General features: G+C 57.0%; 1 protein-coding gene across 4 annotated transcripts; it reads left to right on the top strand.

Moving 5' to 3' along the window:
- Positions 3488-7590, top strand: REEP4 (receptor accessory protein 4). 4 transcript variants are annotated; one of them, XM_001927617.5, is made up of 9 exons: positions 3488-3574; positions 3943-4044; positions 4853-4925; positions 5325-5401; positions 5492-5612; positions 6032-6145; positions 6544-6679; positions 6840-6994; positions 7097-7590. In XM_001927617.5, the coding sequence occupies exons 2-9, from the start codon at positions 4013-4015 to the stop codon at positions 7160-7162; spliced, it is 774 nt and encodes a 257-aa protein (XP_001927652.1). In that variant the 5' UTR covers positions 3488-3574; positions 3943-4012; the 3' UTR covers positions 7163-7590. The 4 variants fall into 4 exon arrangements, with proteins under 4 accessions (XP_001927652.1, XP_001927661.2, XP_013845719.1 ...); XM_001927626.5 differs by having other exon boundaries at positions 3515-3778; XM_013990265.2 differs by having other exon boundaries at positions 3516-3792.

Raw genomic sequence — 12432 nt, 5'->3', positions numbered from 1 at the left:
GCCTGATTCCACCACTTACTAGCCGGGTGGTCTCAACCACGTTCCTCTGCCTATTTGTATCTCAGTTTCCTCATCTGGAAGATGTGGATAATCCTGCTCCCTGTGAGATTTGAATGCATTTGCTTTACATGATGTTAATATATGTAACATCTTTAGAATAGTGTGTCTGGCACAGAACGAAGTTTTTTTTTTTTTTTTTTTTTTTGGTTGTAGGACTCTAGGAGATTCAGCAGTGGCTTAGAGAAAGAAGGCTGCTTTATGGGCCAGGAGAAGGTTGATCTTTGGGGAGACCTGCTGTTCTGTGGGTTAAGGTTCCTCACCCATCTTTGGTCCCAGAGCCCCTGTACCCTATGTTTTACCTTTAGCCTCAGATGCCCACTAGTCTCCTAGGCGATGTGTCAGGGTTTCCATCTTCTAAAAGTGCATTCGTGTGCTCTTGGCTTAGCGACACCTCTCGGGTCCTCCAGTCACACTGTCCTGGGAATGCGTGTCCCACTGTTTCAAATGGGGAATGGGCCCTCACACTGGGCCAGGGAGAGGTTGCCAGGGAAAGCGGGTTGAGTCTCCCAGACACGTTGGCACTCTGTCGCCCAGTAGAAAGATAAACACCACTCTGAGTGTCACTCCCCCCAGGGCGCCTCCCAGGGTTTGGTAGAGGCTTTTTCCCCCACCCCAAAAGCCCAGCTTTCTGTGCATGGGAAATGGCGCCTGCTTGCTGTATGCCTGCCTGGTCACCTGCCAGGGGCGGTTCATCCGTATGTCCAGAGAGCTGCTTAGCAACCCAGTGTAACCCAGTGGCTGTGTCAACAGCTCAGGACCAAAGGGCGTGAGAGGCAGAGTCCACTCACTCTGCCAAGGCCAAGGAGGGCGACTGCCCTCAGCTGTCAGCCTCAGGCCCCCCCAAGCTGACCCCTGCTCCCAGCAGCAAATCTCTGACCTCCTGTCCCTTAGATTTTCTAAGCACAGTCATTGGGACCAAGAGAATCCATGGGAAAAGCTGTCCCAGCTGGGTTGGTTTATAGTGGGCACAGGGGGGCTCCTCACCAGCGAATGGGGGTAAAGAGAGGCCTGTGATGCTGAGGTCCTGTGACCTCTGGGAGGCATCAAAGGCAGGGGAGGAGGGGCAGTTCTGCAGCAGGTACCAAAGGACCTGAAGCTCACCTGCACACAGCCACCCAGGCACCCTTACTTCTTTTTTTGTTTGTTTTTTCTTATTAGGGCCACACCCGAGGCATATGGAGGTTCCCATGCTAGGAGTCAAATGGGAGTTGCGGCTGCTGGCCTACGCCAGAGCCACAGCAATGCCAGATCCAAGCCGCATCTGTGACCTATACCACATCTCACAGCAACGCTGGATCCTTAACCCACTGATCAAGGCCGGGGATCGAACCCACATCCTCATGGATATTAGTCGGGTTTGTTACTGCTGAGCCACAACGGGAAGTCCAAGGCACCCTTACTTCCAGAGGAATAGGTGTCCCTTCCCTCTTCTGCAGCTGCCTGCTCCTTCTGAGTGTCCAGAGGTCAGTTGCATCCTTCTGCCCCAAGGAGACAAGGATACTTTTCACCTCCATTACTATGGGCCTAGAGATGGACGGGGGCCGGGACCTCCCTGAGGGGATTCTAGCCCTTGGTGGTTCGTGTTCCTCCAGTCTCAGGTGGGAGCGAGGGCCAGTGTGAGAAGGTGGTTGGATGGAGAAGGAGGCCTCAGAGCCTCAGGAGAGTTTCTCCTGTGGGCTTGTTTCACTGCAAGCTCTCACAGCAACACCAATAAAGTGGATGATAATAATTAAGACTGTGTAATCACCGAGCATTTATCCCCAAGAAGCCTCCTTTCCCTGGCCTTCATCCTTAGCTATCCATCCTTTTGATAGATGGTGGGTGGTAACTATGGCTCTTATAAAAAGTAATAACTGCCCATGTTTTCCACCCCCACAGCCCTGGGCAGCTCTGCTGTCACCCTCATTTCAGCCCCGTGAGGCAGAGGGGAGGCTGTGCACGGTGAGGGCAAGCTGGGCTCCCCAGTTTCAGAGGCAGGAATGAAGCACCTAGCAGAAGAGATACAAAGAAGGCAACCCCGGAGTTCCCGTCGTGGCTCGGTGGTTAACAAATCTGACTAGGAACCATTAGTTTGCGGGTCCATCCCTGGCCTCGCTCAGTGGGTTAAGGATCTGGCATTGCCATGAGCTGTGGTGTAGGTCACAGACAGGGCTCGGATTCTGCATTGCTGTGGCTCTGGCGTAGGCTGGCGGCTACAGCTCCAATTAGACCCCTAGCCTGGGAACCTCCATATGCTGTGGGAGCGGCCCTAGAAAAGGCAAAAAACACACACATACAAAAAGGCAACCCCATGCAGAAAGGGATAGAAGCAGCAAAATCTGCCTCCTCTTTTGAGCTACCTGCCTTCTTCTAGATACACACCTTTCCCTAGAGGAACTTTTCCAGGGGTTGGCCTCAGAATAAGACTGGTCAAGCCAAGCATTTATTTATCACCCAGCAACAAGCACCATCAGACGCTATTTGACATGTTACTTTTCACCATTGAATCTATTTCCTAAGCGGTTAAAAAAAAGGAATTTTTGGAGCTCCCTTCATGGCTCAGTGGAAACGAATCTGACTAGTATGCAGGTTCGATCCCTGGCCTTGCTCAGTGGATTAAGGATCTGGCATTGCTATGAGCTGTGGTGTAGATGGAGAGAGTCGTGGCTCGGATCTGACGTTGCTGTGGCTGTGGTGTAGGCCAGTGGCTAGAGCTCTGATTCAACCCCTAGCCTGGGAACCTCCTAAAAAAGACGAAAAAAGGAGGGGAGGAATCTTTGTAAAGATCAAGTCTCTGCCCTCAAAAATGCACTACACCAGTGGTCGTTGATACTATTCCGTTCCCAGGGATATTTGTGCCCTTAACTCACAGAAACTGATGGAATTTCAAACTTCCGGAGAAGAAGACATGGGGGGCACTGGGCACTGGGGTCTCCACCCAGAATCTCTCCATTCCGCCAGCCCAGGGATGTGGGCCCTGGAAAGGTAACCCAGGGTGCAGTTCACCCCGGAAGCCCACTCTTCAGGGTGAGTGGGACGGGATGCTGAGTCTCTCGGGTTCCCTCTCCACCTGCTCCCGGTTTTCCCTCTCTGGCACCTCAGCATCTTTGAGGCACTTACCCACCTCCTGACCTAGCGCTCTAAAACCAGATTTGCTGGCTCTCTGCCAAACCTCCCTCCCACTTGTGCCTGAGCCTCTAAAGGGGGACCTCCACACATCTCAGGCCCATTTTACAGAGGGGAAAAACGAGGCAAAAGTAGGGGGCTAGTGAAGAGCCACGAAAACTCTGGACTCCAAGTTTCCTTCATTTCTTTCTGTTTCACCTTTTCGTTGCCGCTTCCCACCCCCAAATCTTTCCCAGTCCGAGGGCTGCTCAACCTCCAGCCCCATCTGCGAGTCCGAGGCGCATCGCCACTTTAAGGGCCAGGCACCTCGCCTCCCGACCTCGTCCCGCCCCCTCCGGGGCCGCACTGCGCCTGCGCCCAGCGCTGGAGACCTGGGGTTGGGCAGAGCCCAGTTCCGTGCAACTTTCAAGTGAGTTGCAAACCCCGCCCCGAGGCCGGTGCCGGTGTCCTGACCGCGGGGACCTGCACGAGCCCAGGCTGCGACCAGCCGCCCCCGGCCCGGAAGCCGCAGCGCCCCAGCAAGGGCCGAACGCCTGGTTCCCCGCGGCAGGAAGTGCAGGTCGGAGCGGTAACTGCGGGAACGGCGAGGCCGGGCGGAAGAGCACGTCGGCCGGTACTGGTTCCCAAGTCGGTTCCTGCCTGTCCCGGCCCTCTGGTCTCCCAATTCTTCAGGCTTCCCGCACTGCGGAGTTAGTGGGCAGCAGGGCTCTGCCTCCGTCCAGGGGCAGCCCGAGTGCCCCTGTGGTTCGCACACCTTCACTCTTAATCTCATTCCAGCGCTGGCGTGAGCGTCCGTCTGGGGGTCTTCCCGGAGAGATCTCCCTTCGTTCTTGATTGAAGCTGCAGGATGGTGTCCTGGATGATCTGTCGTCTGGTGGTGTGAGTACCGCCCCTCTCATACTCCCTCTGTCCCTGGTGCCAGCCCGCCCGCCCCTTGGGTGAAAGCTGGCAATGTCTGGCGGGAAAGGGGGCTTGCTGAGCTCCCTCACACCTCTCCCCTCCCCTCAGCACTCACCGAAAGGGTTAACGGATCTGCGGGGCTGCTTGTCCCCCAACCCTCAAGCCTACTTGGCTGATGGCGACCCTTTGCATTCACACACTCGCTGCAGCCAGGTGCATGGGACAGAGGACCACAGGCCAGCCAGGGGCCCCCTGGCAAACACAAGATGTTGTGGCACCTTTGCGGGTGGAGAATCCAGGTGCTTGCTTCCCATCTGAGCAGTCAGTCACGTGACTCACCACGCTGGCCTCAGCCTGCCCACTCTGTCCTACTCATCACCTTTCAGTACTCTAGCACCTGGCTCAGCTATCCCTGTCTGCAGCCTGCCAGTGCCAGGTCTGGTGGCCCTGGGCTTGATTGCACATCCATGGGAGGGAACAGCCTGCCACCCTCACTGCTCAGAAGCCTGCCTCCCACCCATCCTGTGGAGTAGCTGTGTGCACTCTCACTGCATCACGCACCCATGGATGGGCCGTTCCTGCAGGCCTGGGCAGGCTTGGGATGTTTGTAAACAGCGGGTGGGGAGGCGGCCTCCAGGGCACTGACTCAGGTGCAGGTTGTGCAAGCCAAGCGGGAAGAACAAGGCAGGCTCTGCAGTCTTGAACCCAGGGGGGAGTGGCCACCTGGCAGCAGGGTGGGGAGTGCTGCCCCTCACATGCCTTTTCTGCTTTGGGGGCTGCTCTTCAGGCTGGTGTTTGGGATGCTGTACCCAGCGTATGCTTCCTACAAGGCTGTGAAGACTAAGAACATTCGTGAATATGTGAGTGTGGGAGTGGGCAAGAGGGCTTGGCTCAGGTGCGGGGACAGCAGCCGTAGGGGGTGTGGTGGGATTTGGTGAAGTGGGAGGGGTCTGAGCTGGTCTCCAGCTCAGAGGCCTATAATCTGGTGGCATATCCTGGAACAGAGTGGGTGTAGATGGAGGGTGGGCTATTGGGGTTCCTTGCAGAATCTTGTGGGTGAAGCCTGTTGGGGGTGGGTACAGGAATGAGTGGCAGTTTCTCAGAGGTAACTCTCTAAGGGCAGCCAGGTGCCAGGGGAATGCCGTGGGACAGGCTTTCTGGAATCTCCGGGCCGGGTCAGCCTGGGACAGGGGAGTTGGCACTGCAGGCTCAGCTGCCGGCTTCTGACCTCTCTGCCATCTCCCCCACCCTGCCCCCAGGTCCGGTGGATGATGTACTGGATCGTCTTTGCGCTCTTCATGGCGGTGGAGACCTTCACAGACATCTTTGTTTCCTGGTATGGAGGCAGGGGTTAGGTGGGCTGTGGGGAGGAGCCGCCTTCCCTGGCCTGGCTCCCCGGCTGGCCTCACCCCCTTTGCTCTGACAGGTTCCCTTTCTACTACGAGATCAAGATGGCCTTCGTGCTGTGGCTGCTTTCCCCCTACACCAAGGGGGCCAGCCTGCTTTACCGCAAGTTCGTCCACCCATCCTTGTCTCGCCATGAGAAGGTACCCTGGAGGGAGGCAGGATGGGCAGCATGGGGGCGGGTGTGAAGGAAAGAGCCCTGGCCTCAGGGTTCAAGACATTACTGGGCTGTAGTCCCAGTCCTGCTGCTGTTTAGCTGTGGGACCTTGACATGGTCCCATGTCTAGGACTTTTAGCCTTTTTCCTCTTCTGGGATTAGCAGACGGGGGCACACGTGAATGACCTTTTGAGGGTGTGAAACACCAGCTGGGGGTGGTTTGGGGATGGTGGATTTGGTGGCGGGGGGGGGGACCTGGGGCAGGGCCGTGCACTGAGGTGCATGAGCCAGTAGGTGGGTAGGGAGTCCTGTGCTCTGCAAGTTGCAGGGCTGGGAGGCATGCTGCCTGCTGGCTTCTCAGGGTCTCAGGCTGTCAGCCTGACGTCCCTTCCCCCATGGCCATAGGAGATCGACACCTACATCGTGCAGGCCAAGGAGCGCAGCTACGAGACAGTGCTCAGCTTTGGGAAGCGAGGCCTCAACATTGCCGCTTCAGCCGCCGTACAGGCTGCCACCAAGGTGCCCTGGGCCCCAGCCCTCCAGCAGCCCCTCTCCCACCCCCAGCACCTTTTGGGTGATCCAGCCCTCTGTCGGGGAGCCAAGAGATAGCAGCTGTCTGTGCCCAGGGAACAGGGGCAAGAGGTGACAGGTGGGGTGTTGGCAGGAGCACGGAGCTGGACGTTCACACTCCTGGCTCTGACGCTGACCATGAGCTCCTGCTCTCTGGGCCCTAGCTTTGCACAAAGGCACGGGGCTAGAAGCTTGCTGAGGTGCTTTCAGTTCTGAGGCCTGTGCCCTGGGAATGACTTGCAGGTCAGCCTTGATTTCCCTGGGCTGCTGCCCAGGCCGAGGCCCCTTCCTTCCTGGAGCCCTGCCCACTCCTTCCAGGGGTTAGAGCAGTGCCCCCTCCCTTGCAGAGTCAGGGTGCGCTGGCCGGAAGGCTGCGGAGCTTCTCCATGCAGGACCTGCGCTCCATCCCCGACGACTCCACCCCCGTCTACCAGGATCCCCTCTACCTGGAGGACCAGGTACCCCGCCGCAGGCCACCCATTGGTGAGTAGGCACGGGAACCCAGAGCTGTCCCAAGAGGGTGGCTTCCTCCAGGCCTGCTGTGGCTTCTCCCCAGCACTAGAGGGGGGCCTGGCCCGGCCCTAGGTCTTCAGACTGTGTCATTGCCCAGCTTTGCCTCTCAGCCTCCTTCTCCTCCACATAGGGTACCGGGCAGGGGGCCTACAGGACAGTGACACCGAGGAGGAGTGTTGGTCAGATACAGAAGCAGTCCCCCAGCCGCCAGCCCGGCCCCGAGAGAAGCCTCTGGGCCGCAGTCAGAGCCTGCGTTTGGCCAAGAGAAAGCCGCTCACGCGGGAGGTTAGTGGTGAGGCGGGCACGTGGGAGGTGGCGAGGCTGCCCTGGCTGCCCGCTTCAGCTGGACCTTTAACCTCTCACGGGGTGCTGCTCTCTCCCCTCCAGGGCACCTCGCGCTCCCTGAAGGTTCGGACGAGGAAAAAGACTGCGCCCTCAGACATGGACAGCTAGGGTCTGTGGAGCCTGGCCCAGTCTTACCTCATGCTCTGCAGGGCAGTGGGGACTGTTTGAAGGGGACCTCTGGCTGCACACACGTCTGGCCTGCCTGCACCAGCTGCCCAGGTGCCGCCTTCTTGGCTGTTGGTCATAGGCCAAGGGCAGGTGCTGCCAGCGCCATGCACAGGGCTGCGCTTATGATGTACCAAAGCAGGCTGGGTCCACGGTTCTATTTATTGCCTTCTTCTCCCCTCTACCTTCCAGGTGTGGGACCAGAGCCCTCCCAGGCCCCTGGAAAATGAAACCAAAGCCCACTCTGGCCCTGTCCTTCAAAGTACTTGACAGCCTTCTCTGAGGCCGTGTGTGTGTCCTGGTTGTATGGTTTGTGTTGGTGAATGGGGTCAGGTTTGTGGATGTTTTGATAAATAAATACATAAAAGCACTCTGTTTCTCCTGGTTAGTAGTCTCCCTGTCCTCACTGCACACATTATTAAACAGCCTGCCACGGGCCAGTCTGGGCCTAGGACTGGTGCTAAAAGGACAGACAGACTGCCAGAGGGCCTCTTGACTGGAAGTAGAAACCAGTGGGTGCGAAGGTGTGGAGGGACCTCAGGCAGCACGGTAATCTCATGGGGATTAGCTGGAGCTGTGCGCAGATTAGGCCTGGGGAGGCCAGTTTCCTCCAAGCGCCTGTGGGGCCTCTAGGCAGCTCCAGAGGCATCGAGTTCTGTAAACACACACAGGTTGGCAGTAGGCACTTCGCACCTCCACGGAGTAGCCGACAGAGGGCAGCAGCTGTCAGGGTCTTGGGCTGCCCCCGGTTTCCAGGTCAAAGAGGGCAGGGCTTGGAGGCTGGGCAGAGCCTTGCCCTGCAGGGGCCTGGCCACTGGCTGGCTGGAGGGATGATGCAGAACTCTAGCCCGGCCTCCAGTGGCCCTCCCTGCTGCTCTTCGTCATTGGAACACAGCCTGCCCCATCCACGAATGTCCTCTATTCTCTTGAGACCCAGGCTCTTTGCTGGCTCCACTCCATCCCCTGCTCTAATCTCTAGGGCAGCCTGTGCTCTTCTCTGCGCTCTCCCACCCCTGGATGCTGGTCTCACCACAGTGCCCCAGGGCTGGCTCCCCTCTCCCAGCCCCACACCTGCTCTTCTTTCCTGAATCAATTAAGCAGAGAGATGGGTGAGAGCATGGGGTGGGAAGAGGGGAAGTGGGGTGGTCACCCAGAGTGACCTGAAGAGTGTGGATTAACTCTTAGTGTGGGGATTATCTGGGTTTATTTGGGGGAAATACATAATCTGCTGATGGCTTAGCTCTTCACATATTGATGTTCGATGACTTGCTATCTTGGTGTTCCCCTTGCATCCTGCCGTTGCCTTATCATTTCATTTAGTCATTCAAAAAATCTTTTGTTGGGCATCTTTCAGGTGCCACGCATGTCTTGAGATACAAAGATGCAAAGTCCAATGCAAGCTAGCACCTAGAATGTGGTGACCCCAGCAGGGGGTGCTCTGAGCCTCTAACATATTAATTTAATCCTTAGAACTATCTCCTGAGGTACATACTATTATTAGAATTGCCATTTCCCAAAGGGGAAAATAAGCACCGAGAGAGCAAGTAATTTGCCTGAGGTCACACAGCTAGTAGGTGGTAGAATTGGGTTTGGAGTCTGGCTCCAGAGTCAGTATACTTAACCACTGTGCAGGGCTAGAGTAAAGGAGAATGTTTCTTGCCTGGGAGGCAAGGAGATGAACACTAGCAGATGTCAAACATTGATTGTGTTTCTGACCTTGTGCTGGACATTTTAAAAAGATGATTTCCGAGCATAGCCTCCTTGCCTGTCCGCTTGTATCTCTCACAAGTGTCCTATCTTAATAAATCTATTTCTTGCCAAAAAAAAAAAAAAAAAAAAAAAGATGGTTTCCAAAGTTCTCTGGTGGCCTAGGGGTTAAGGGATCTGGTGTTGTCACTGCTATGGCTTGGTTTGGATCCCTGGCCTGGGAGCTTCAGCATGCCAAGGGTGCAGTCAAAAAAAAAAAAAAAAAAAGAGAGAGAGAGACAGTTTCCTTGAATTCTCCCAAAAAGTATGTCAGGTAGGGGTTATACCCATTTTACAGATGAAAAACCTGAGACTCAGATAAAGCAACTGTTCACAATTATGCTACCTACCTCTGGGTCAGGGTCCTATCTCCTGATAACAAGTCTGCCCAGAAGTTGCCTTGGTAGGGGTGGAATGGCAGGATCTACTCCCCTGGACCAAGACAACAGAACAGAGGAGTGTGTGATCTATGAGCAAAATGAAATCTCAAATCAGACGGCAGCAGGCGGAGGCCTGAAGGAACTTTCCTGGGAGCTGGGGCTTCCCCTGCCCTCATTCCTAGGATTGGGCCTTACAGCAGGGTCACTTGGCCTTGGGGGCTGAATTGGACATGGTCCCTGATGGCCAACTTACACCCCACCCCACCCCGACTCCTGGCCTAGCTGCCTCACAGTTCGTGCCTTTGGCCCATTGCTTTCATTCCAACATCAGCCCCCAGGCCTTTGCTCCACTGTATAGTCTCCTGTGCTCCCAACAGCCTTCCTTCATGACCTGCTTTCTCCAAGCAGCCTTCCCTGACTCACCACCCCTGCCTGAGGCTCCTCAGTCTCCTGGTCTCCGGCCTGCTTACCCTAGCCTGGGCACACGAAGCCCTGGGCTGTGCTCTCGTGCCCATCACTGTCTGCTCCCCTCCCAACTAGCCTCCCTTATACCCCAGTTGCTTCATGCTCGCCACCTCGTCAATCTGGACTCTCTCATAGCTTATGTTCTTTCCTCATGTGCCCTCTCCATCTGTCCCCCCAACACTCTGTCCTTTTCCTATTTACCCATCAAAGGCCACTCACATATCACCTCCTCCAGGAAGTCCTCTGCAAGTATTCCCCCTGCCCCTGGGGGTTGATTGCTCATTCAGAGCGCACCATCTCCATCTCAGTTCTTGCATGGGCTTCTGTTTTGCCTTGAGCAGGTCATATTTTCTCTCTCACTGCACTGTGACTTCCTAATGAACAAATTTGCATCTTGTTCACTTTGGTATCCCAGCTTGGAGCAAAGGGTGGTTTAGATAAAGTGAAATATTGTAGTACATGGTGAAGTACTTATTCTCTCATTCTGCCTTCAAGCATCACCCTCTCCATGACACTCTCTGACTTTCCCGGGGTGAGACTGGAAGTGCCTTGTCACCATCCGTTACATATTAACATGCCCGACTCTAGTCTCACGCAGTGCCCAGCACAGGGTCTGACACCTAAAAGGCTTCCGAAAACACTTCTGGTAAAAGAACAGGTACTAAGTAAGTAGAAGCTCCTTGAGGCCAGGGATGACCTTGTACTTTCATCTTTGGACACTGCATCTCCTTAGTGCCCATCACAGAGCTTTGAAAATGCACTGGTCTCTGTAATACACATCTGGCAAATGTCTGCTGCAGTTGTATGGGTTCCAAGACATCCCGGCAAGGGGCTAGGAGAGGAAGGGGTGAGGAGAACTCCAAGTTCTGGGGTGTTTCTGAGATGTGATGCTGAGACTGTGATGCTGAGACTGGGGCATTGGGTGCTGGCTGGTCTCCCCTCAGAGCCTGCCCCGTCTCTCTGAGAATCACTGAGACACCTGCCCAGTACCATCTTCCTCCACATGGGTTCCTGTCCCAGCCCTCACCCTCTCTGGCCTGGCCCCCTTGGGGCAAGGATGAGGCTGTGCTCTGGCCTGCCCATTAGCCACCCCCTCCCTTCCATTAGCCACCAGGGTGCCCACTGCCTCCCCAGGCAGAATCAGGGCGGGGCCTCCATTCCAACAGGCCTGGAGCACAGCTGGTCCAGGCTCCATACTGGGCAAAGGGAGGGAGATAAAGAGCCCAGGCCAGCCCTGTCCCTGGAAGCACAGCCTGGGCTTGGCCCAGGTACCAGCCCTGCTCAGTTTGTGCTCACTCCAGCCTCCCCATCCACATTGCCTGCCTCTGAGGGCCACCCCCCGTGGCCTCCGGTTTCCGGTGCAGGTGGCCCTCTCCAATCTCGGTCCTCCCTTCTCCCTCCTCCCTATAGCCCCACCATCCATCCCTTGCACGGTCCCAGTGGCTCTTCTCTCTCCCTGATTCTTCAGCCCCTCCCTGTCCTGGTCCCCCTTCCCTGCCTCTGGCCTCCAGGTGCACTGGCCCCACTGCTGCATTTTTAGCTGCCACTCTGGGCGGCGGCATCGTAGTTAGCCTCTTGTTTCAACACAGCCCTGGCCTGGGCTGGGTTGGGGAGTCCTGGCTGGCACTGCCCCACCCTGGAGAGGGTTGAGGAGATGAGTGCTCAGGCTCTTGCCCCTTGTTCCCTGCTGGGCATCAGGGACTGGGTGGCCCCATAGCTTGGTAAGGGCAGAAACCCCGGCAGGGTCCTGATGCTCACTGCTGGGGAAATCCTGGGGGCCAGAGCCCAGTTGCTAGGCAGAAGGTCCTGAGCCCGGGGCAGAATGAGGTAGTTTTCTCTACCGGGGTGGCTAGATGGCAGGGGAGGGAAGTTTGGGGGGAAGGAGGAGGGGCACTGGGGAGGTGCGGACAGGACCGAGAAGAGGAATTAGGTCAGGGATGTGGGTGGGTGGGTGAGACGGGAGGGGGCAGCTGCCGCAGAGCTTCCTCTGGGCTCCAGAAGCATCTCCACGCTTCCCTTCCTCTGCCCCTCCCCCAGGTCCTGGGCGCATTCTCCCCGGTATTCCCCCTCCCCCATGCCCCGGCCCCAGGCGTTGCCACCAGGGTGGGGGTGGGGGTGGGGGGAGGCCAGCCTCAGCTGTCTGAAGGATGGAGGGGCTGGGGAAGCAGGGCTAGGTGCCCAGACGGCCGCGTGTGTGGGAGGGGATGTCCTCAGATGCCCTCCACCCGGCAGTCCCCGCTCTGACGTGGGTGCCCCCCTCTCCCCGCCCGGATTAGTGGCAGCTTGGCCTGACTCTCCGGGGCTCCTTCCCCCGCCCCCGCCTGCTGCCCTCCCCTGGGCAGGGGGCTGCTCCGCCCGAGGGGCACTTGTGCTTGCCCAGGTAAGGGGCTCTGGGGACAGCGTGAGGGCAGCTGGCTCCGGAGAGCTGCTGCGCGTGTCAGCGGGAACGTGTGTATCAGTGTGTGTGTGTCAGTGCTCTCGAGGGGTCGGCGCGGGGCCGGAGTGGGCCCATGTGCGTCTGGGGGTGCTGGTCAGCTTGCCTTTGTCCACCGATCTGGCGTTGTGTCCACGAGTTGCGTGGCTTTCCTTCTGTGTTTGTGTCTTTGTGTGTCTCCTCAGATC

The sequence above is a fragment of the Sus scrofa genome, chromosome 14, assembly GCF_000003025.6.
Source record: "Sus scrofa isolate TJ Tabasco breed Duroc chromosome 14, Sscrofa11.1, whole genome shotgun sequence".
Classification (NCBI taxonomy): Eukaryota; Metazoa; Chordata; class Mammalia; order Artiodactyla; family Suidae; genus Sus; species Sus scrofa.
This window is presented reverse-complemented; position numbering and strand designations above follow the sequence as displayed.